Source organism: Ambystoma mexicanum, chromosome 3q, assembly GCF_040938575.1.
Source record: "Ambystoma mexicanum isolate Mex_15411 chromosome 3q, UKY_AmexF1_1, whole genome shotgun sequence".
In the NCBI taxonomy this organism is placed as follows: domain Eukaryota; kingdom Metazoa; phylum Chordata; class Amphibia; order Caudata; family Ambystomatidae; genus Ambystoma; species Ambystoma mexicanum.
In genome coordinates, this window is record NC_090926.1 from 153,887,428 (window position 1) to 153,913,112 (window position 25,685).

Genomic DNA, 25,685 nt, shown 5'->3' on the forward strand with positions numbered 1-25,685 from the left:
GAGAAGGTGCTCATTCAAGGTTCATTAGGTGGAGCTCGAGTGAGGATTAGAAGATGTGACTAATAGTTGCATTTTTGATATGTGCGGGAAGGGAATTTCCAGTGCACAGGATTTAGAAGGAGCAAGGAGGCACTAGAGCAGAGGGAGTGTGAAGGGGAGTACCTGGGGATCGTTTCAGCTAGGGAGAGTTAGCCCAGCCCTTTCACTGTGGCCAAACGCATTTCAACAGGTTCTTGAGAGTGTGCTCGACAAGATCACAATACATGTAAGAAGAGTCAGAGAAGGGCCCACTATGTGCTGGTTCTGGAACATTATAGGTTGCAGGTGGGGTGAAATGCATGAGCAATGCATGAGCTCACAGAAAAGTCAACTACTGCTTGAGGAGGTCACCCACTGCCTTTAAATGCAATCTACCACTGAAAACACCACAGGAGAGCCCTTTCTTTTCCTTGCTTGCGTGAGGTTCCCAAGTCGGGGGCAATTCCTGAGCTCGAGCCTCTGCTTCTGGATCCTTATTTTGTGCTTGCATCAATCGCCTAAGTTCCAGCGTAGGGGCATGGGGGGAGGGGGGAGTAGCTATGTCAGGGTAGCAGATTCCTAGTATGTTAAAACACGCCATCACCAAACAACTTACCCATACCAGAGAACTGGACTATTAACCGTCCAACCTGGTAGTTCAACGGGAAAGGGTAACACCTAGTCAGTGCCTGCTGAAGATGAAGAGACATGTGCAACCTGATGACTGCTGGTCCAGGCTCCTGCAGGATCTCATCATTTCATCCTTCTGAGGTCAAAGCAGCATGGACATGGTAGCAACAACAAAAAGCATTGTTCGAGTTCTATAAAACAGGCCCGTTTGTGTAATCCTACGAGAGTTGCCTACACTATAAGGCGTTCTGTCCCTGAGAAATGGAGCAAACGATTAGATCTGTTACAATTAATGCACTTTATAAAAGTACTACAGACCTAGTGACTATGTGATGCCAGATTTTCATTCTACGGTATCCAGAACGATTTCCTCAAATGAAGACTGCAGTTCGACAGGGGGAGGGGGGCAGGAATGTTGCGTTCGATAGCCGTGATAAATGAAGCACAAAAGTGTTTTTTGGGCACAATATGTGCGAGTGTTTCGATCCAAATTTTAGTTGCACCCCCACCCCCTCAAGTTCGTGCTTTTCCCCTAGTGCCCATCCCCCTCGAAGAATCAACCCCAGAGACACAACTTGCTGGGAGCCATTGTGCTTCCGGTTGCAGAAGTGCCTGGTTAACTTCACACAAACTGCGACTTTTGAACCCTCCCCGGCACCCATAGGCCAGCGGCAGCCTTACGATACGCTAACGTGACAATAAATCTGCGTGTGTGGATTTGATCAAATGGTGCAATTGAAAACTCTGCAAGACATGTAAAGCACGATGGGCGGTAAGAAATGGACACAATGTATAGTTTGCATCAGATTTCCAAATTATATTGGCAGCACACTGTACTGCTACTCACTTTACAAAAGTGGCCAGTCACTTATTTTATTGGTAATACCCATAAGGGGAAGTAGAGGAGTGGATACCAAAATGCATTAATTTTAAGTGTACAGTGCATTCTCATTGCATTTAAAATCAAGTGAGATGCAATTTCCATCCAATCAAAAATACAATTGTGAGGCGTGTGCGCATTTGTACAGATAGCATTTCATGAAGCCTGTATTCAATTCTATGTAAATTATAATCCAGGGTTCGAAATTGAGAAAAACTTGGAGATATCTAGCTCCTGCTTCCAGTCTAGATGAGCCTGGTTAGCTTGACACCAACAGCAACAAAGAGCTACTTTCGGCTCCCCCAGGCCCACCCATGCCATGCACACCTATGTGAATCAACTCTGTGCGTTTGGCATATGCTAGAACTAGACATTAGGACTGTATAAGTTTAAAGGGTCATAAATAATAGACAAAATAGGTTTGCCTCTGATGTGGCAGTCGAACGCTGTGCACTAGCTCCTCGTTCCCCAATGGTAGCTCCTGGTCACATTTAATGCTGGATACTGAGGAGCATCCAATCTAAATGTTAATTCCTGAAATCTCTTCAAATTGTACCCAAACTGTTTTCATAGAACTAGTGAATGTTAACTGTGATATGAAGATGTTTGTATCACAACCTAATGTAGATCTGCTTCACAAGGTGTGTTCTGTGAAGGCCACCGCTATTTAATGAGGAATGGAAAATGAGAGCACGTTTGTGTCATTTCTACTTCCATAGCAATGATGAAAATCTTAAATGCCGTATACCCCTCATTCTTGAAAGGCGCTGTGGCATTCCATTAGCGATGTGAGGGGGGAGGGACACTTATACCCGTTTAATAAAAATCACCAGACCATTCGCCAAGGTTGATTGGCTGAGTCGAATAGTCTGTGCATTCTAAATTGATAACATGTTTTCCAAGACTTGCATGCAATCCATAATAGACTCCATTCAATTATATGCACAAGCCGAGAAACGCACATTCCCACACTTGCACTAGTGGGCACGACTAGAGACATATTGATATAAATAGTATATACATATAAAGTTTATTTTTCTATATAAAACAGTTCTCAGATTCCATAAATTACACGGGAAAGCAACACTATGCATCATTTGCAAATGCAACTTATGTTTAGTCTGCTACTGTTTTCGATGAATAAGGGAGTGTTAATATATTAACAGACAGGCGGCAGAATGAGTAGACTGCCTATTGTTATTCAGAATTAAAACCGATTTAATGTAGTAAATGGATGCATGCAAGGTGGCGAGATTCAAGCTGGTAGGTTCATTTTGTTTTTGTGGACAAGCTGCGTGGAGGACCACGGATTCATTTATTTAAAATCGGTCTGAGATTTGATCGAGCCACCTGTTTCTTGCCCAGAGTTGTGGGATGGGCCAGTATACTAGAGGGCCTTAGATCGTGGTGTCTGCTTAGTTTAACCAACACAGATCTTCCACATGTCTTTATTATTGGGTTGGAACAAACTGCTAGTTAAGCGTGCTGATGTTAAGCAAGAAACCCTGGGATGGTGCATTTTGTGTTGGTGAGGGTATGTGGCCCGAGCCATTGTGAATCTGAAGTACTTCATTTGAGAGGTTCATGGGCCAGAAGCCTTGGGCCCCTTGAGGGTACTAGTCATAGGAAGGGCTAGGGATTAATGAGCCATTCCCACATCTAATGCAAACCGGTCAAATCGCCCAGGTGGGATGCAGTCCGAAATTTCCACCAAGTAGCTAGTAGGCCTTTAGAGTGAACTTTAAGATGAGACACTAGAGTGTTTGTGATCAACCTATCTTATAAGAACAAACCAGATCACCAAGCACGAGGGGTCGAGAACCCTTACACTGATGCAAGCTGTCATGGCCTCCTTGTAGCCTATTTGAGAGTCTTTGTCAGAGTACCTGCATAAAGTGCGCCCCCATCTGGGGAACAATTGAAACGGTTTAGGCCCCAGCAAGTAATCTCCAGTAGACTGCTGTAGCACCCGAATGTTTGCGTTCAGCATAAAGGCGACATCGGGTAAGCTTAGCAGGAGCCAGCACAACTAATGGCCAACATGTTCAGAGCGCTCGGGAGCGGAAATGATCAGGACAAAAAAGGAGCAAGAATTAGAAATCAGGCATGCACAGAATTGTTGCCTCCTAAATAGTCTAACACACCAGTGCCATGCTAGTGACTCAGTCCATGGAAATAGGCAAATACTTCCAATTAACAAAGATTAGCAAAAATATTCTGGGAATTTTTTTTTTTAATGAAGTGAAATAGAGACATAGGATCTGGCCTCCTGCCTCCATGTAGCTCACGTCATTAGCGCCACTAGGGCCGGCTGAAGAGGACGCATTAAATTGGGCCAATTTAAGGTTTTCAAAAATAAAAAACCAACGCAAAGGTGGGATGTAGGGTTTTGGGCCACAAGCAGCTTGAATTGGTTGTCATTTGGTTGTCCTGGTGCATTTATGCCTTTCTGCAATCACTGTATAATAATGAAAGGGAAGAATTCTTGGAACTTGATCCGTTTTGTTGCCACTTCTTCTTGACTGGATTACTCGCCTCCTAGGTAGGCATGATAAGAATGTGGATTTGTTTCGTGAATAATTCTGCGAGGGAAAATAATAAAGAAATGCAGGTGTGTGCGTGTGCAGGTGTGTGCTTGTGTAACCAACACAGGTATCACCGTCAGGACAGAGCACTTCTATTGGCGTCTTAATTTGCACGATTTACTAGGTGCAAACAAACGTGGAATACAAAACGTGATACCCATAGTTGGGTTAACCTATATTTTAAATTCTTTTGGGGCTCGACGGGGGGGGGGGGGAGAGGTAACACACCACTCCCACAGGAAAGGGCAATCATAGTTTTACTCCTACATTATTTTGAAACGTAGAGCGCATAATATACTCCCACCTCAGAATTGTACGTGTAGCACAGCAAGCCTGTGATATCAGGGGTCATGAATATGGGTCACGAATATGGGTCACAGTGGCTTAAAGCTAAACACAAACTAAGCTGGGGTCACTATTGATAAGATAGTGAGGAATGGTCATGGTTGAGGGGGGAGGGGGAGCTATCGTGGGCAAGGGGGTAAGCAACAGCCCTGGAACCCAGTGATCGCTCTCTTGGTTTTAACGCTTAGAAACACAAACAATCATACCCAGTGCAAAGCCAAGGACCACGAACTTGAGCTCCTGTACATATGCGCATTGAAAATCTAGTTGGTTCTGGAGACTGCTTCAGAAACTTGTTGTCAAGTTCAAAAGTGCAAATTCGGGTGTGAGAGAGGCGCGTTTCGGGGCGCATCTGTTGAAAGACAGAACGGATCCGGCTGGTTTTGCATTTAAAGGCGAGGCAGGCACGTTGCAGCTTGACACAGTCGTGATCCTCGGAAGGCAATGGGAATAGCAAAATTCATCCACGACAGGACCATGGTCCTCCGAAACGAGCGGTGGACCACCGCATTTCAGCTACATACCTCAAAAGTACAAAATATGCACTCATTGGCCATTTGCAAGCGGCATTTGACTCTTGGCGATACAGAAATAGTGTGCTCTGTGCATTTATAGATCTGAGGTGGCAAGTGACTTTTTTACGGCTTGCTTGTACCTTGCAACATGACTTTTTGCCACCTGCCTTCCTCTTCCCGGCAGAGTCCCAGACTACACATTTATTCCACTGCTAGGTTTGGAATTTTTCAGTATGGACACAGCCAGCCAAAACCCTCGAGAAAAGAGGAGGCATATTGTTGATGCAGTAGGTACAACTGAAGAGGGCTAGCCCAGGAATTATGCTCGGGCCAGCTAGGCATCCCTATGAATAGCAGCAAGTCAGGCTACACAGGTTTCTGCATTAGTTGCTTTTTGCAGCGACCAAGCAGCAACATCTGCAGCGTCATCAGCAGATCAACGACGGTGCTTTCCATCAGATGCTTACGGGGTACCACACGAGGAGGCCTGAGCTGGCCCACAAGACAGTACTAAAGGGAAAAACCTTTCTTTATATGTAATCCTATAACCAAAAGAGGAGACCCACTTCTGGACCGGAGAATAGTCGACAGTCTCATACTGAGAATGAAACTTCGAGGTGCAGGAGCTTACAGCGGCTCCTAGTCAATAAGCAGGATTTACTAGGAAAAGAGGACTCCTCACAAGCCACAAATTGAGGTGCAACTATAACTTTTTTTCCAATATAAATATATTGCACTCATGCTTTGAATTTCATGTGGTCTTCTAGAAGGGTGCCTAGCGCACTTCTAAATACATTCCCCGAACAGAGCAAATGTCACATGGGTACCTTTGGATAGTACCAGTTGGGACGGAATGTCAAAAGTAGCCCCTTGACAACTGCTAACAGAAATATTCCAAAGCTCCACTAGACCATAAGCAGGAGCTATAGTGTTCCCAGCAATCTGTATCCATGTAATAATAACAGAAAAGAAGAGGTAGAAATGAAGGTAAAGATCACCTCCAGGTTTCCCCTGTGCACGAGAATGCGCACTTTTTCGATTGCTACCCCTGCATGGTTAAGCATTTAGAAGATACTGCTACCAGGGTCATCTCCATAGAACAAGCAGGCTGCCGCTTTAAAACGAAAAAAGGTACAGGACCCAGGTTTTATGCAAGCAACAATGAAGCTGCCAGACTTCCATTTGCTACCAGTTTGGCTGCACAACAAGCTGGGATGGAGAGGCATACGAATTAGCCTCAGAACTATGTGTGACAAAATCATGCGAGTCAGTTCTGGGCCGTCTGGTAAATACTTTCGAACCATCTGCGACAAATTCGTAAAATACATAATGTTTGTGAGCACATGCGTTCTTCAGATCGTCAAAAAAAAAACTGGCAGACATTTTTAGGCTCACACCCGTTTCCATTCCGATACTTGTAGTCTTCCATTTCATATAGGGGCACACAGTAACAGACAGCGAGATGCACTCCACAACCAAACACACTTCCATCTTTTTTATGGTGTACCTCCCATTGCTGGGAATAGTACCATTCCAGTTAATGAACTGCTCGCTAACAAAATGTTTGAAGCCAGGTTGCCAAAAAGCCAGTGTTACAGATGGCAGCAAACCAGTTGAAAGAACACTTTGCTATCAGACCTTTTGGTCTGTTTCCCTGCTCTCTGTCACCGGAATAGCATTGTTTCAGCTGTGTGTTGTGATGTGTAGTTGGTAAGTGACATGTATAAAACAAAGTGTTCTATCTTTTTCTTGGATGCAAACATTCACAACTAATTTAGCCTTGGTGGAAGACTTGAAATTGGAAATGACGTGGCCAAACGCCGACTCAAATCCTAGTTCAGGATCACCCACTATGGTCAACTCATTTAAACTCGCCGTGCATTACCATCCACAAATGCCAGTCCCTAGCAGAGATTTAACTCACTGTGTCCCGAATCAAACAAACCAGATTTATGGTTTCGCAGTCGATAGTGTTGTTCTTACATAATAACAAACCCTTTATATCTTATGCACCACAAGTTATTTTTTCTCATAGCTCGCCCATGCAAACATGTTGCGCCAGCAAGTGGTACACAATGCACTGTAATATGGGCAATATCATACCAAAAAGACAACGAACAGGGACAGAGTTTCTTTTATCTTCTCACCCTTTTTCTCCATTTCCTTTCCAGCAAGCCTGGTGGGCAACAATACACCAACATCCAGAAAAGCCTTGACACTGTAAGACCACTGTGCTGGCGATCAGCATAGTGTAGAAGCTATTTAACATAGCATTAAATTAAAACAGCTCAGATTGTATTAATGGAAACCGATTGATTTCTCATATGGGTTTGTGGGAATATAGTGCTTTTAAAGTGCTATTTTGGCAGGTAAAGAGAATTATGGTAAATGGACGCAACGATTGGTCCAAGATCACACAATAAGGTCAAGAGTTTGGTCATCAAAGACCATAGTCCCAGTCAATAAAACCTAAGAATTAGAGGCTTCCAGGTCTATGGTGAACAGTATCATTTCTCAAAAGGGAGTACCTCTGCAGGATCAGGAACCAGTGCCAATCCATACATGAGGAAATCTGAAAGACTGGTAGAGCAGTCACTGGGCAAGGGCACAGCTGGGATGTTATGTCCTGATGCCATTGCAGATACATTCATCCTATCCCACCCACCTTGCTGGACCCTCTTCCTTTGTGGTGTGGCTTGGGGAATACAGTGAAATACAGAACTTCCCAGTATATGCTGTTTATTCTGATGCCAGGGGAGTATCCGGTAATAACTGGCAACAGCTGATATATGATGCAAGTACTCACGCCTTCAAGGTCACACCCATGTCTGGCATTTGATGAGAAAACCTGGCATCTGCTAACAATAGTTGGCATATTATGCACGTACATTGGCATTTGATGAGAATTCCTGAAATGCAACGGCGTGCCTGTCCTCCAAAGGCAGATAACGAAAGAATTTGCAATGCACTGTATAGGATATGATAATCTGACATTGCATGGAAATACCAAGCTTCGGATTGGAGGGCATGGCAAAACCTGCCATTATCTGGGGTTTGATGAACGCCGGGCTTGGTGGGAGTATATGGGCATTTTGTGGAAACGTTATTCGAAGACCTGGCACTGCTGTGGGTACTTAAGATCGTTTGCCATGTTAATCTGTGAATATGGCATTTGTGGGCAACTGCTGCCATTTGGCCAGAGTGCCACAGCTTTTGGTGACACTGTACGCAATTGGGTACAAGCACCTGGTATAGAGTGGGGATCTCTGGAATTATGAGTTTACACGAGTACCTAGCATTTAGAGAGAATACTTAACATGTGTACACGACATTGCGTGGCAATAGTTGGCATGTGATGCAAGTAGCCAGGGATTTAATGTAAATACCCAAAAACAAAATGTACCCATGCAAAAAACAAAACTGTTGGCTTTGCCAATAATACATGGAGTCTAAATATTGGTAGAGAAAAATGTAAAAGCGCAGTTCTTGTTTCGGATTTTTTTTCTTAAATTCAAATATAGGTTTCAGTCTGCCTATAAATACTTAATTCCTGTGAATACACGTTGAATACGTGGAACTAAAAGCCACTCATTTTGTATTAGTGGTTTAAATATTATTTGAAGTATTTGGCTTATCTGTTTACATGGTTATGCAAATAAATACACGCAATGCACAGTGCGGCGCCTGTTCGTCCGTTCTTTCCGGGGCCTGTTTATGGAGCGAGTTTGCCACTGTGTATCTTCAAGTTTTTAGTTTTTGTGATCGAAGCAGATCCCTTCCACAGCCATTCCCCGTTTACCCTCTTATTATTTGGCACTGGGCCAGGGATCGAGTAGCGAAAATAAGCCAAGTTCAGTAGCAACGGGCCTGGGACATTTGGGGCTTCTTTCTCATTGACGTGGGAGGTCAACAGCAGAGCAGACGTTCTGACAATTAACATTCACAAACTAATAAAGAGTAGAAAATGATCAGCTTTGGACAAGGTTTTGTGGCAGGACTCCGCGGGCAGACAAGACGCGCCATATGTATCTGGGCGAAGCCACACGCTGCCCGCGCATGCGCGGCTATTTCTTACGAGAACGAAAACAGCAGCTGCCTCGAGAAGAATCACTGAACTGGGCATGCGCGATCTTCCATCATTGGCGCTGCTGAAGACGAGAAATAAATGAAAAAATGTTAAGAGGCGGGAGTTCGGGTCACGTTTTGACTAGCCACGGACCTATAGCTGCATACTTCACCCCCCAAAGAGGCCTCATTGCAAGTCATAAAACACAGCAATAATCAGTGCATGATTTATTTTGAAATTTGAACATGATACAGAGAAAAAAGATTGATAGTTTACCGTTGCTCGATGGATACATTAAGTAAAACTGGCAAAGCCAAACGTTTCCACTTTGCTAAAGAGTGATACTTGTGCCACTCAGGCTGCGTCCCGTATACAAGGCAGAGAGACCAGAAACTCTCCCCAGCCTCGCTTATTATTTTCAGTGTGTGCTTTAATTTTGCACGACACGTGCCTGGCACCCCCTGGAGCTAAAACAACAGACAGGCAACGAAACCATGTATGAGGTGCTTCCTTTGAGCCAAAACTATTTCGCCAAATAGATGGTGCATTAACACTACCTAAGCGTCAAAAACGAATTGTGGAGCTAAAGCGATATCTAGAAGCTAAAGCTATTCCCCATGGTTGACAAGGAGTAAAAATCAAGGTGCAGGCAACTAGCCGGTATTAAAAAGTCACTTGCCGCCTCTACTCTCCACATGCACAACAGACCATGAGTTAATGATCAGTAGCCAATGGCTAGTGGCAATTTTGAGGCCCAGAATCACCATGTGCGAGGATGGCAGTGTACGGTTGGTGACGGAACGCAACTGGCAGTGGTGGAGCCTCTCCCCTCCCTATTAAGCGCTACCTACGCCAAAAGCAAGGCTGAATGCTCGGTCCCAAAGACGCTGTGAACGCAAGCAAACAAATATGGCAGCCACACACCCAGGGTTTCCTCCAGTTTGGTTTTGCCTGAACAGCATTCTGTACGTCTTCAGGTTTTGCCATAAACACTACACATCACTGACAAGGAGCTCGCAAAACGAGACTTCGTCCCCAAGAGGAACAGCAGCAGAACATCATTCCGATCAAAAGCATACAGTTCCATGCCTCTCAACAAAGACGTTGCTGGGGGGCGGGGGCAAGGGGGCTATAGCCCCTGGTCTTTTGGTTGTAGCCCCGGATAGAATCTCAGGAGCTGCAACCAAAAGACTAGCCAGCCCCCAGTCCGGACAGTTACAACATTAGCATAGCCCCGGGTCTTTTCCAGACATAGGAACACCCCTGCCTCTCAACCAGTCGAACGTGCGAAAAGCCCGAGGACAAACTGTTTTGGGTTCAATTCCACTTTAGCCAATGGAGATTGGCGTTTTTCTATCAATAGATGAATGCTTGCTAACGGAGTGGGGCCAATGTAATCTAGAAGCACGGGACTTGGAAGAGCGAGCCAAAAGTAGTTGGTAGGCTCCAGTTAAGGGTGAGTTGCGAGGCGGGTTCTAGGGTGGTGGACATGCAACAAACACTAAATTGGTTAATTAAAATCTAACTACGGGTTGGAAAATGACTCTGAATATGTGCCCTTATATAGAACCCCTTAAAGGCAAAGCTGTAACTCAATAATAACAAGTACTGCTGTTAGGGCGCATGCCCCCCCCCCATCCCCCTGTGAAGGTCCTCTTTCCCCATGTAAACCGCAAGCCTTCATGCTTGCTCCGCACAGCGCTGCACCAGGCAATGAGCAGCAATGGTCAGTTTTAAAACAGTGACAATTTAGGAAGAGGATTGTGAACTGCAACAGTAACTACAGAAAGTTCTGCTGCCCTGCTCCTTTCCACCGACTCTTTAAAATAAGAATCGAAAGGGCAGCCAGGCAAATGTGATGGTAGTTCCCAACAGCAGGGGGTAGCTGAGGGACGAGGGGAAAAGGGGGAGCAAGAATCCAACTGTGCAAAGTAAATTAATAAAACACAAATGAATACTTGGGGTACAGCTCTGGCTTGCATCGTAGAATCGTCAAAAGTTATTAAGCCATGTTAACCACTAAGAGGGGAACAGAAGCAGCAACCATGGACAAAGGCAAAGAAACCCAACCCATCTATAATTAACGAAGTGAACTTAGTTACTAAAGAATGGGATTGTGTCATGCGAGTTTTTGGGCACTGAGCATCACACACACACACACCCCTCCCTCCCTCCATCTCCCCCTAAAAATCTCTTCTTAGATGCAACTGTCTTCAACAACCGTCTCCTCCAGGAGGAAGGATATCTCCGGGGCAATGAGTTTGCCATGCAACACGGCACAACAAGTTCGAATCCCAAACCCGCGCTTAGAAACCACTCGCTGGCAATAAGCATATTATAAATAAATAAATAAATAAATAAAACAGTGAAGAAGATGCCCGAAAAGCTACGTCCTCAAAAGTATAGCCAGAGCTACAAGAAGGCAACTATTACCTAGTGAGCAAACAGCCATCCCACAAAAGGGGATGCTAGATTAGACAAAATGTGACTTTTGCATGGGCTGCATAAATACTCCCCCAGGTACTGGATCTATAAACACGCTCAATCGCCAGGGAGGAGATTTGTCTGCTCTCATTTGAAAGCTTGAGACTAGGGTTCCAATTCCATCCCAGTTCCCAACAAGGTTTCAAAGGTAATCAAGCTGTGCCTCGCAGATGAGACCAACCAAGAAGAAACACGTCTAGGGCTGCTTATGCTCCTACTCAGATGGGACATCGCCTCTAACGCTCCCACTGATGGCAGGTCCAAGACTGATTGGCATACGGCCCATAAGTGTCTGCTATCAAAAATGAAATCTGCACTTGTATTTATCAGCTTATCCAACTTTTATTCAATTTCTCCTCTTTATAGCCTCCTTGAAATGGCATTGGGCAGGCATAGATGATTTATGAGGGGATAGGTACACCCCAAAGTAGATTACAACAGACTCACTATTTGAATAGCAACAAAACAACACGGTTCTGCATTCTTCAACTAGCAGATCCAATTAGGTTGGCTCGAAGTTTAACTCACACCAACCATAACGACTGCAGACTCCAACCACCTTCCACTGAGCACAACACCCCAAAACACTGAGGCCCTACTCAAACAAACCAGGCTCACCCCGTGTACTCCATAACAGACCTAAAACCTCAATACCACCCATCGAGCATTGGCCGGACCTGCGTCAACCAGAGACTGTAGCGATCCGATTGTAGCGATCCGATTGGTTCAACACAAGGAACCTTCCCTTGGGACAAGAGATTTGAACTGCATCCTTCCATCACAACCTCTCTGTTAATCCCACCCTGCCAGATCAGTCTGGTACACCCACCAAAAAAAAAACAGGGCTTTCGACACCAACCTGCAAGCCTCATCAGGCAGGCACTAGGGAGCTCAAACATGCTGAAACTACCACTGCCTAGCAGTCTTAGCATCATCCAATACTGGACTCCTTCCTCTACTTACAAGCAACCTACTGACCTTCTCCATGTCCCACCTTTAACTACATACACCGCATGCACGCTGCAGCCTAAGACCTGCCAGCATTTAGTCACCTCACGGTTCTCTGCATGGCGCCACAATACTACCCCCATTTATGAACACACGCATATTAGAAGCCAGCGGCTCTGCCACTATGCCAGCACTGGGAGTGAATAGGACTTGGGTCACCGCTATCAATTACCATAAAACAAAGTGGCACATAGGAGCTTTTACTTCCAGCCTGTACTCATCACAACCGGGACTCGCACCAAGCTCTTGTATGACTAACTACCGAGCCATGCAAGATAGCAGACGCTGCGCTACATAAACCAATATGCATTGTATTACATTCCAAATCGCGTGGTTTCAGTAGTTGCTACCAAGGAGCTTAGTATAAAGCATATGCTTCAAACCTAGTTCCTACTAGTGCACACTGGCCCGCTACACACCCATCAAGGCAGCCCTTTGAGCATTGACCTGTAGGTCCCTTGACGAATGCTAAGCCCACTTACTTTTCTTGATGCCAGGCCAGTAAGCACATCCCAAAGAAAATCTAAACAACAGGCACTATAATTGTGCAGGTCTTGGCCGAAGGACTTAAGTCCTACCACTTCTGCAAAGGGAGCGAGAGAAAAACGATTGCACTGGGCTGCGCTCCAGCCTGTTGCACGATAGAGCCAGAGAGGGGCAGTATTCTCCGACGAGAGGTTTTATGCAATATCCTGGGTGGTAATATAGATTCACAAGATCCGATAACTTTCTATCGCCTGGTAAACAGCACACAGCATTGAGAAGTTCGGCGCCTCTTGCTTGTAGCAAGGGCTCGCGAGATTCCTACGAGAAGAAAATGCAACAAAGTGAACATGCCGTCTTCGTAGTACAGCATTTTCTGGATAGGCCTCATCTCGATACAGGGGTGATGCCAGGGTAGTCAAGCGCTGCGCTCTGCGCTCCATGGTTACCCGCGAGTAGCACCGCTCGGGGGTGGTTTTCCAGAACTATATAAACATACCCGAACGCCCCCAACACAAAAAAATGATCGATGACCCCCAATTAAATGAACTGTGGCGAGACCCAACCCAAAAGAGGCCGACATTCCGAGTGCGTCCTCCATGGGCGCTGGCCCCTTTGCACTACACGCAACAAAAAGGAGGGTGGCGCCGGGGTTGATAAACTTCCCTGCCTCTACCGCTCCCCCCTCGGGCATGGGGAAAGAGCCATCAGATCGGGTGCCCGTTCCGGCCATCCTGCGCTTTCCACTCGGCTGCCCCTCTTTAAGAGGACCTGAATTTGGTCTGTTTTAATATGGTCCTCGCACCACAACCATTCAGATTGCAGCCACCCCCGGGGCCAAGGGCCACCGCTCAGAGAGGATCGCGGATTTATGTCAAATTAACACTGGAGCGTCCAGATCCACATCGTGGGCGCGGAAACCCCATAATTGCAATATGTGTGTCTGGTAGACACACTCTCTGGGTGGCTGCAGCGCGACACGTTCATAAACATATTGGTGAACATCGCGGCCACTTCTTCATCTGGGATGGGAAAGCGCATGGAGGCAGACTCATACGAAAACGTAGTACATCTGGAAAACAGGACGATATTTTCTCAAATATGACAGCCATTTAGAAAAATACTTTATGAAACAGGTTGGGGGCGAATGCTAGTTAAGCAGTTAATTGAAAACCTTTGGAGGAAAACACATTTTCCTGACAACATCCACACTCTGTCACCAGAGACACGCCCTCAAGTCAGTAGTGTCAGGCGGGCCACGAAGCAAAACCACAACACTGGGTCTACGAATGGCAGTTTCCCGCTGCTTCGCCCCCCCTCCCCTCCCCTCCCTGTCTCTGTCTGGTACGCCTCCCGCAAGGCCAGTCGACCATCGTCTGAAGATTGCCCGTATTTTGGGTCGAATGTCCAAATTATGCTTTTAAAGGGGGGGGGGGCTCGGGATAGCTGAATCCATTAGCAACAGCAGCGTCCGTGGCTTCTCCCCGCCACCATCCCCTCAAAATGGTTACACACGTATGCACCGGACTCACTCCCCTTCTGCATTTCTGTAGAAGCTACATTTAAGCACCCCGGGTCTCCTGGTTAGATTAACTTGCTGTGGGGCGTTTCAATTGGCGGGGCACGTAGAACTGTCTACGGGCGCTAGCACCGTATAGACTGCAGCAGAGCCGCGATTAACCCTGGAATGCGGGACAGGGGCGATGCTAGGGGCATGTCGTGTTACTTTTACTTGTGCATGCTGTCACCAGCCCAACACTACCTGTTACCAGAGGATTTGTCGCTCCTATTTTCAAATTTCTGGGGACATTTTTTGGAACCGTTGCGAGTTTTGTTTACATTCAAACCGCTCTGGCTTTTCCGGCATAGAGCATCAAAACACACGGCCAGGTGTACTAATGTACTCCTTTAACGCACGAGCCCCGTCACAAAATAAGACTGCGATTAGTTTGACAAAGGAAAACATAACGAAACGCGGTAACCTTTCATTTTAACACATAAAGACCCAACCTTTTAGTTACGGGCACCCGTCAAATACCATATGGGGGTTCGGATGGATAGGTTTCGAGAGGCAAATGTCACATATGTGGATTGTATGTGCCCGTGTGAAGGATGACAAACTCGCACAGAAATCACAAACGCCAATATTGCAAACTAAAAAATAAAAAAAAAAATAGGAGCCTATCACCAAAGCAGTGACAGGCTGTTAACAACCTCATCAGCCACAATCCATATAAACGATAACCGACAAAAAAAAAAAAAAACAATCGACAGCATAGCAACACAATCACCATCCTCGCGGTGGTTATGAATATGTGTATATATACACATAATCACAAACATAGGTAATGTCCGATCTTTTTACAAATCGAATGCACAGGACCGCCAATACAGATAAAATGGAGGTAAATCCAAGAAAATGGGGGCGGGGGTACACGTATGATCGCAGATGCTTGAAAGTGGCTGAGCCCAGCATGAAACCGATAAGGTGTCCCCTTCAAAACGTTTTCTCTCAGCATGAGAAATAGAAGGAGGAAAAAAAAAAAAACCACAAGGCGGAAGCACAATCCCCCCAATTCCTCCGACAAATATCCACTGCCCCACCTCCCTTCCGACTAGAAAGTTATCTTCTGCGTTTCTTACCTTGTTTGGGGAGCGCCAGTGAGTCCTCTCGCTGCACTTGGGTGATGATAGAGCCGCTTTCCATCTAACAATGACACAGAACCAGGATCCTTTCCTTGTCTTTTTTTTTCTCTCAAAGATCTTTTCCCCCCTCCTCCTCCTCCTCTTCCGCTCCGTTTGATTTTGAGGCTCTGCTCTTCAAAATCGATGAGGAGGGGGGCTTTTTTCCCCTCGGTCTACTGGGGTTTTTCTTAGGGGGCAGAAGAGGGGTGGGGGGTATATTGCACGAGCAGAAAAAAGGCAGTTCCCCAGATCTCAGAATTGGTCCAACATGGAGAATCCGAGCGAGCGAAGCAAAACAACAGAGGGGGAAATGGGACATGAGCAGTTTCAAGGTCCCCTTTTCTACTATAGATAAACAAGCTGTTCGGGAGACGGGCTTCCTCGCTGGCGCATCCCTCGGGTCCCTGGAGGTCCTTGGCTCGCAAACGAATGTCACTGCAGTTAGATTGGCAGGGGCAAAATGTGAGGGTTTTGCTCAAAATCTGCTTTGTTTTTTTGCAGCCCAGAGGACTGGGGACGGGGGGACTTGAAACAGCAGGCCCCTGTGATTGGCTGCCAGGCCAGTGGGCGGATGAGGGAGGGAAACATTTTTACTATGCACTGTTTACCTAACAGCATTCCTGGGCAGAGGTTGGTGGGGGCAAGGGAGGAGTAGGGAGTTTAGGGTTTGCTGTTTACAGTTTACAGTGTAGCATTTGACAAGCTGCACAGACGGGCTCTGACCCCCTGATAGGAGATGGTGCGGGAGAAGAAAGCAAGCAAAACCAACATGGCAGCCTCAGCCTAACGCGCGAAGCGCTCCTGAGGGCAAGACCTCTTACAGGCAGCGGTATCGGTAGCAGAGGGTGACCGTACAGTATATACGCGTTAAGGATACAGGTTACATCACACGTTTAGGTTTTTCAACTGTCAATTTGAACGCCACCAACCACGAGAGCTCTCCACCCCCCCCCCAAAACAATGGACGACCGTCCGTCCACGATTTGCGCAATGATTTGCTCTGACACCTACGCACTTTTCTACCAAAAATATGTGGGAAGCAGGAGTCCTCAACATGCATGCCAACATTTTGCCACAGCTGGGGGGGGGGGGGTCATTTTGTAACAGAAATTGAGAGAAGGGAATTTTCCCCATTTGATTGAGTTGGGGTAACATATTTGAGGAGCGAGAAAGTAAAAAAAAAAAATAGAAAAATACTTGGTGAAAAAATCAGGAGTCTCCCACCGAACTCGGAAGGGTTGGCATGTATGCCCCCTCGCCTTCTCTGCAATGGTTGGAACACATGTTCCTCAAAAACTCTGTGTCATTGATTTGGGTAATTTAATGCATAGACGCGTTGCATACAACAATGCACCATTGCATGTCCATGGCTGCAAAACACGAACTCTGGAAGACTTCGCCAATAAACCAACCACATACTGCATGTTAAAAAGGCGTTGCGTTTAGCGTCATTTCAAGAGCGCCCAAAGTTTCTGCAAACGACCTTTTTTTGTGACCATGCTAGATTATGGAACAAGCTTCCTGACAAATGAGCGCTGAAGCAAACTGCCCATCCTTCAGAGAGAAGCCAGCTCCTCTCAATACAGTGCCACCAATTTCTCAGCCAGCAAGTGTTCAGGTAAGGCATTCGGTTATGCGCTGTATAAAACTCATCTCTGCTAACCCTCACACCACTCTTGCCTCGCGGTGGTGATGGTCATGCCACTACAGGGGCATGTGCACGCTGTGCTAGGTGAAAGCTAGTATGATTTTTAATCAAAGCTTAAATCTTTCACCTAGCGTAGAAACAAGTTGCTGGTGCCTGGCGCCTGCCACCAAATGTACCAGCCACCAGTGTCGTCATGGTGAATTTTTTAATTGGAGGGGTGTAATGTAGCATATTTTATAGATAATCAAGATGAGGCCTGAAAATGAACAGAATGAGAAAGGCCTTCCTGGCAAGAGCATGATAAATGAAATGTACAATTTTCGGCTCTTATTATGGATTTCAGCCTCTTGTTTGCTTCCACATTAAAATGGGCACATGTCCAATTATGGAGCATGCCCAAATGTTGGAAAATAAATGTTGACATTTTTCATAGGCAGGATTCATAATAGCAATGTACAGCGACATATTTTCTTTTAGCCATTTTGCAGAACACAGAAAATGTATCGGAAATGTATATTCCTCAATGCCCATCTTGAATATGTGTTGTGCGTGTCTTCTTGGTAAAACACATCTCTGACATGTAGGTGATTTCCTGAACATAAAAGATCCAGCGCAGGAAACCAAAAATTAAAATTGTGTGACATTAAAAAAAATGTATTTTCTCAGACTGGAAGATTTCATTTGCATAAAGTAACATTGTGAATGGTAGGGCTAGACTCAGTGTTACAGTTCAATACATTTCTCACATGTATTTACTCGGGATTCTTGCATTAGTGATTTGAAATGGCATGCCTGAACCTGGCGATTAACACTATAATTCACAACTGATGAGAAACATAATTGCAAACACTTTGCGTCTTTACATTTCCAAGCATGGCTTAGCTCAGAAACTTAGACTTGGATACAGGAAGGTTCAGAGCCTCCTGTCCAGTTGGAACTTGATAGAACATAATTACAGATTATAGTCAAGCCAGGTAGATAGCTTTTAGGAGGATCCGAGATGCTCATCCATCGTACACAATGCAGGCTTTCAGAACATGTAAACAAGTTATTTCTTCTTAAGGCATTCATTAATGACACCAGACCCCGCCTTCAATGATTCTATTTAATGCAAACTCATGAAAATTCATTACTCTTGAAAGGTTAACAGATCAGGTCAGATGCACGGCATCAGCCAGCTGCCTTAAATTAGTCAACGTTAAGTTAAAGCCCATTGAAGATGTGTACAACCAAGACCATTTACTGTGAATAGTGGTGAGTTCCAGAAGGAATACTTAGGTGAATATTGTTTCTGCCCTCTTGTGGATAACTGCTTTAAGTGCACACCAAATAAACCCCAACGTCTTTACATGAACACAAATCTCACCTCAAATGTGCAAAAAAAATGTACTGGTTCATCGCAATAAACAATCAGATTGACCCCCATATTTGGACAGTTTGTAGATACAAGTAAGCTCTTACAGAATCTTGAAAGGGATTTATGTTGTCACTTTGTAAATCGCAAAAAAACGGCAAACATGCATAAAATTCTCAAAATTCCACCATGTAGCATCAAAATATTTGCCTCGACATCAAAAAACAAAAATACATTTGATTACGTTAGCATAGCTGAGTCAGCAATGAGAGCATGAAAAACTAAATTAGCTTCTCTTCAGAAAGAGTAAGTCCCCCGCAACCCTTTTTGCTTCTATGGAAAGGCATTCCTCTTTGACAAATCAAGGTGTGGAGCTACAGGGGAAATATAATGGGATGCCCTTAGGAAAGAAGGATTGGCAGCAGAGGTGGAAGCAGTCTGCCGCACTCTACTTTCCTTGTTTTGGACCCTTGGTAGTCTGTTTGCTACCTTCATTGCCTGAGGAGGAGGACATTTTCACGAAAACCCCCTTCGCGCCGTGGAGCGTCCACAGAGTTGGCAGCGGAGGCGAAAGCATTCTGCCGCAGTCCGTGGCATTCCGAACAAGCAGAGCCAGAAGTGAGAATGGAGGAAGAGGGGAGACGCCTTTGGAAGCCAGCGCCCCCAACGGGTATAGCTGGGTATGGAGCAGAGGAGCCCTCTGAAAACTGCTTTTCGTACTAAGAGGCTCGCATCAGCACCGCCGCCTACACAATTAAAAACGGAAGCAGGTATGAGAACCCAAAACCTCGATAAATCCACCACGCTGCAGTTCTTACCAAGCAACACACACACAATTATAACACCTCCCCCGCGGGCGAGATGAACTTTTGAAATCTCTACTCCCAGCTCCCGTATTAACAACCCCCTCTTCAACATAGAGTCATGGACTGAGGGGGGAGGTTGCAGGACTAGCTCGCCGGAAAGAGGGAGAACGGAGAAGGCTGGAAGTGGGTGTTTGAAGTCCTCCTTGGTGAAATTTGAACAAACGGTGGAGTCGCAGGCAGACAGTTTGAATCTGCAATTGCAGCCCATCAAGGCTGGAACTCAGCTGGATCCACACCCTGCACGGTTAGAAGCGCAGGCACAAAGGGGAGACGAGGAACTTTTGCAAAGCTCTGAAACCTCTGTGATAGCGGCGGATAGAGTCATCTTAAATGATAAGGGGGATATAGAAGTTGACCCGCAGGACCACCTGAACTCGACGGAATGAACAGAAGTCTTGCTACTAGAAGCGACACCAAACGCTGCCAAAAGAGGATTTGCAACAGAGCAGAAACTGCCAGCCGGAAGTGGCCAAAAATCAGACATAAGCAAATTAAGACCCAAACAACAAGGCGTAAAAAACTTCGCATTAAGGTCATCGGCAAAAATGTTTGTAAACACCAAGAAAAAAAGAGACTATTGCAGAAAATAATTCCAATAAGATCCTTGACAACAGCTCCTGTAGGCTCTGTGGCCTGCTTTTTTCAAAAATATGCATCTTCCGAACAGCTCTCTTCGGATTAACTGTCAGACGCCGAGATATTGGAAGGAGCATCAATTCCTACATATCAGGCAAGTCAAGCACCTCATAGGTTTGCCTGGGTGGGCACAAAATTCAACACTCCCAGTGCTACAGTTATAAACAAGATCCGCTACTTTGAAGACCCAGGCCTGAAGGATCGAGAGGGCGACATGAGACCGGGCGAAGATAACGCTCAGTCACTCAACTTTAACTCGGAGTGCCTCCCGTCCTCGACGAAAAGTTCAGTTCTCACGCCCCTAATGAAAACACATACTGATAACCAATACAGTATGAGCAGTAACAAGGATACTGTACGAGAATGCCCCCGAACGGATGGCCTCAGAACAATAGCTTCACCCAGCACAAAGGAAACCGTCTCAAGTGGTAATGGGTTGCCTATAGCGCTTGAGATACAGGAAGCATTTTCCTCTGAGGTGGCAATAAGTAATCTTGCAGATCAGGAAGAACCAGTGAATGTGGAATCGGCTTCCATCACAATGCAGAGTTCAGAGCAACCAGCAAGCAACTTTGAAACCTTACCGCTCGTTCACCACCACATAATAGAAGATCATCGACTTTACTATCACAAAACGGTGGAGACACCATCAAAAAAACCTGACCTCTTTGCCATAATGTCGGGGGTGACTATAGATCTGGCACCCTTCAGTAAATTGTATGAATCCATAAATGACACGCTGAAGGACCTCACAACGCTGGCAGCAATATCTGGAAGGTTATGTCACAGCGCTGGAAACCAGAGGAGGAATGGTCTCCTCTCCAACAAACTCTCGTCAAACCGCAGAAGCAAATCAGCAACAAGAACCAGTCACGGAACTACTTGTAATTCATAAGTCTTCCATAGCTTCTCAGACCGAAGAAGAGCCCAAGAAAACCTTCAGATCTCAATCTACTTTCATTACCCCCAAAGATTTTCTGACAACAGTAAGAGTTGAGACAGAGCAAAGTTCAAATAAAATTAAGTCAACAAAGCAACCCCTCATTGCAAACCACTTAAAGAATCCATCAAAACCTTTAAAAGGACCCGGCTGCGTGGATCTGAGTTTGAAGATGCTGTTCTCAGTTTAGACACTGCACAACAGGGGCAGCCTGAAGACAAACAGAGGCGGGTAAAAGTTAGCTCTTTCCCTATGCTGGCCACTTCAAAGCAGGATAGAAACTCCACGGTCAAAGAACCAACTGCCTATCCACTTTTTGCACAAGGAATGGAAAAAAGGCAATATGAAGGAAGAAGAGTAGTAACTGCAGAAGCTCTGCCTGACAGTGCCCACACGAAATTAAAAAGCAAAGAGAGTTAAGGGTCTTGAACCGAGTTCAACATTGTACCATAGAAATTGGGTAGTGGTGCTCTCAGGCGAGAAGACAAATCCTCAAGTGCTGGATTCAAAAACAGACTCAACGGACGGCCAGCAAATCTTGATCAAGGACTCTGAAACCAGTATGGACAATATAGACATAACGGAATACTCGGTGGAAGCTTCTGAATCAGAACTTCAACCAGCATCTAATATTGCACAGGATCTAAAAAAGGTTCCCACCACTGGCATTGTGGAATTGGGCAAGGAAAAACCAGATGAGAACTTTTTGACTGTAGTGGAGAGATGCGAAAAACGATCAAATCACAAATGCGCAAGTGGAGCTAGAGACACGCCGCAAGCAATAAGCGAAGCAGAAGGCAAGGTCACTACCCTCACAAAAACATCTACTGAAGCATCCAAATACATGGACAGAGTCAGGCCAAAAAACAATAGAGCCAATAAAAGGCCATTGAAAAGATCAAGGACACAATTGCGGGAACGCTGGAGTAGGACAAACCACTCACCCTATAACTTCAACAGTAGAAATAAAGAATATAATGAACAAAGATCCAATAAAAAGCACGGAAAAGAAAAAGACCAATACATTCCTTACAGCAAAAAGCTGAACAGTGAATGTACTTTCAAACTGGAACGACTGGGAACCAAACGGGACTAGGTGATCCTTAATAGCAAGAACATTATGACCCTGTTCCAGTGTATTCCCAATTTAAGACAGATCCGCACAGACAACATCAAAATTGTGGAATTCAGTACCTCTGGCAGAAGGGATTGTTTATACCTACATATAGCATCGCCAATAATCCGCACTATGTTGAGTATCGCATTGGAAAGTTTCCCAATGTTGGGATACGACTTAATCAAATGCCCGACCGGAAGCGGGGCAGGACTTGACCAAAAAAGCACTAAGTCGGCCTATAAAAATGGATTGGTCAGCGACCAACATGACCTATGAGGGAACATAAAGACAAACCAAAACCTAAAGATAACATCTAGAGAATGAACAAGGGGAAAAGACCACTCAACCGACAAAAGCAATATAGCTGATTTAGGAGGAGAGTTGGTTAGCGAGACCAGATCAAGATCAGTAGGAACAGGGGGGAGACAGCCGGAGAAAACATGGGAGAGGAGAGGGTTATTCGAGGATCCCTTGGAGATTGGACAAGCCCCAGTGGGCCCGCTGCCGAAGTTGACAATAACTTTTAAACCAGAAGAAATCGATTCTGAAAATGAGGATCAGTCTAACTATCAAAGTGTAGAAGTTGGAAAAAACGAGAAACGCAAATGGACCCGGATCTCAAAAGCCTTAGTACCTAGAAGATAGCCATTCATAAGGCCCGTTGAACCACAGCACATCATCCTGGAGGGATCAACTACCACCACCGTGGACACACAAATAGCTATGGGCTCCTGGAACACCAGAGGCTTTGGTCATCGTTTTGAGCCTAGTGATGTCAACTTGGGCGCCTTTGACATCTTATGTCTCCGGGAGACATGGTTAACCAAAAAACCATATTTGGATGGCTTCGAAACTAACCTTTCGCCAGCAGCACAGGGCCTGAGAGGACGCCCATCTTCCAGACTCTTGACCGCTATTCGCTCTGGGAGCGAATTTCAATACATAAGACCTATGACAACGAACGCACACTTTCAAGTGTCTCTCCTAAACTGGACATTAGCAAATCCGCAAAGTAAAAGAGACGAAGGAGATGCCATGATCTTAATAAACACTTATTGGAACCCCTCAGTAATTACAAATGATGATTTTCTAGAAATGGCTGAGAACATCTTGCAAGAGGCCTATGCAATCTGCCAACCGAAATTCATTATCATTTGTGGAGATCTGAACGCTATTTGTTCGACAATGAAAGAAACAAAGCAAAATCTCAAAGACGTGCCACTAAACATGGTGCAAGTTCATCTATGGTCGTCCCTGATGGCCTCCCAAGATATACGCAATGTTCAAATCCTAACAGCTAAAAATAGTGTCATACTCCGAACTTGGGGAAAAAAACGAACCAAGTGCAAACTTGGGTCATATATTCGTTTGAAGAGAAATGTTGGCGAAACGGAGCCATTATGAGATTATTAGAACAAATAACAGCGATCAAAATTTACTGAAGGTTGCATGGACTTCAATCTGCGAGTCTAGACTGATAATATTGACCGAAGTGGAGGCCTGACACGAGGGTACATGCCTCAGACTGACTGCGGAATAAGGCGTACACTTAACTGATTCTTATAACGCATCGATATCTGCAGAAAGAATCAAGAAGGAGGTTTGAAAGGCTCCATTGACTACCAACCACTTCTAACCGCTTACCAAGTGAAGAAAAAAAGGTGGAACAACAGCAAACTAACACATCACCAACACGAATTTAACAAGAAACTGGTGACAGAGAGGTAAAAACTAAGAAGGATAAAGCGGTTAGCAAAGAAGACAAACTCTCGCGAACACCTTGAACGGGTAACTGCAGCAAATAAGGTGTATAAGAACTGGTTCAGATCAGAACGGGCAATTCTTTACCAAGCGGATGGCGCTGAAATCATGAAAACAGTGTGCAGTCAAATCCAGAGAATTTTGGATGCTAATCAAAACAACATCAAAAGATCAAACCAACGCTCTGGACAATAATGTCAGAGAAAAGGCTTGGATGGATCATTTCACTTCCCTATTTCAAAAACCAGTGGAACATCTAATAACCATGAAGAACAGAAATAACAATCCATGGAGTGTCACCTGGGAATTGGCAGACATTAAAAAGAAAATACTTCGCCTGAACACCTCTAGGGCCCCTGGCCCGGACGGGATCACCAATGCGGATTTAAAAGAACAATCGCAAGAATGGGCTGCCTTTATCCATGAAGTGATTAACAACTGTGTGGAAACGAGAACAATCCCTTCCTCATGGACAACATCAAAAGTAGTCCAACAGAACTAGCAAAAAACTACCACCCCATAGAGTTACTGGACATAATTGGCAAGGTCTTGGGTCTTTGTTACTTGACAACTTCGAAACCTGGGCTAGAACATCCGGACATGAATACCCTTTTCAATCAGGGTTCGTGAAAGATGTAGGAACATCACCAAACATTCTTCTGCTGAGCACTTTAAAGGGCAAGATTCAAGAAGTGAGCCCCAAAGTCTACCTCGCTTCTGTTGAAGTGGTTCAAGCATTTGAGCAGGTCAACCGAGATCTTGTAGAAAAAATTGACATCACGAGACTGCCCTGATAACATCCTGGAGCCAATCAAAGCCCTTCATCAAAACACATCAATGAGGGTGCGCCTAAACAGGGGAGGTACCCTGTCAAAAGTAATTCTAACAGTTCGAGGGGTCAAACAAGGGTGCCCCCTATCTCCCACTGTCATACCTTGGGGAGGATGGCGAGTATGGAATCGCTGGCGCCGCTGTTCGCCATTGAATGTTCCGTCACGCCTTTCCAAACGTAACGTGCAGGTCTAGTGTTCCTCCATTTGCGTACTCGACCGGGAGCATTTATACCTTTGCTTCCGGGTCGCGTACGCGTTGCAACGTTTCCTTGGTTTCGCTTTGGTTGCCCACTCTGTGTATTTGCCCTTCCGTGTGGTTCTCAGCATTTCCCATTGCTTTTCTTCCGGTTTGTGTTCCCCTCCTGGTTCTGACCTTCCTTGCCTTCGCCTCTGCTCCGTATCCCTTCTTTTTCCCTTCGGGTCTCCTCCCGTTCCTTCCTTTACTCGCCCTCAGGCTTTGGTCACTTCTCCCTCTCTCACTCTTTCCCTTCCGTTTTGCTGCTTCTTACTGTAGTTTCCTTTCCGCTTTTCCTTTCCCCCTTTTCTTCCTCCTATATCCCTTTTCTGCTTCCGTTTTTGGATTTCCAGTGCATCGACCCTGCTTGCTTACTGGATTGCTTCTGCCTCCTGAATTGTTAACGCCTCGATTACCTGTGTACCGGACCTGACTTGTTCGCTGGACTTTCTCTGCCTCACGAATGAACTTTCCCTTGCTACGCTTCAGTTTACCATACCCTGCCCTTCGCTGGATCTCTGTATCACCTCATATGGCATCGTCCCGGGTTTCCAAAGTTACCGGACGGATCTGAATCTACCTAAGGTCTCTCATAG

The 25,685-nt window shown here is 45.4% G+C and overlaps 1 protein-coding gene across 1 annotated transcript in view; it reads right to left on the reverse strand.

Moving 5' to 3' along the window:
* Positions 1–16,160, reverse strand: part of CTDSP2 (CTD small phosphatase 2) — a 214,395-nt gene extending 198,235 nt beyond the window's left edge. Inside the window, exon 1 of the mRNA XM_069653364.1 lies at positions 15,658–16,160. Coding sequence (XP_069509465.1) covers positions 15,658–15,721 — 64 coding nt within the window. The 5' untranslated portion in view covers positions 15,722–16,160. The remainder of the gene's footprint in view (positions 1–15,657) is intronic.
* Between the last annotated feature and the right edge of the window lie 9,525 nt (positions 16,161–25,685).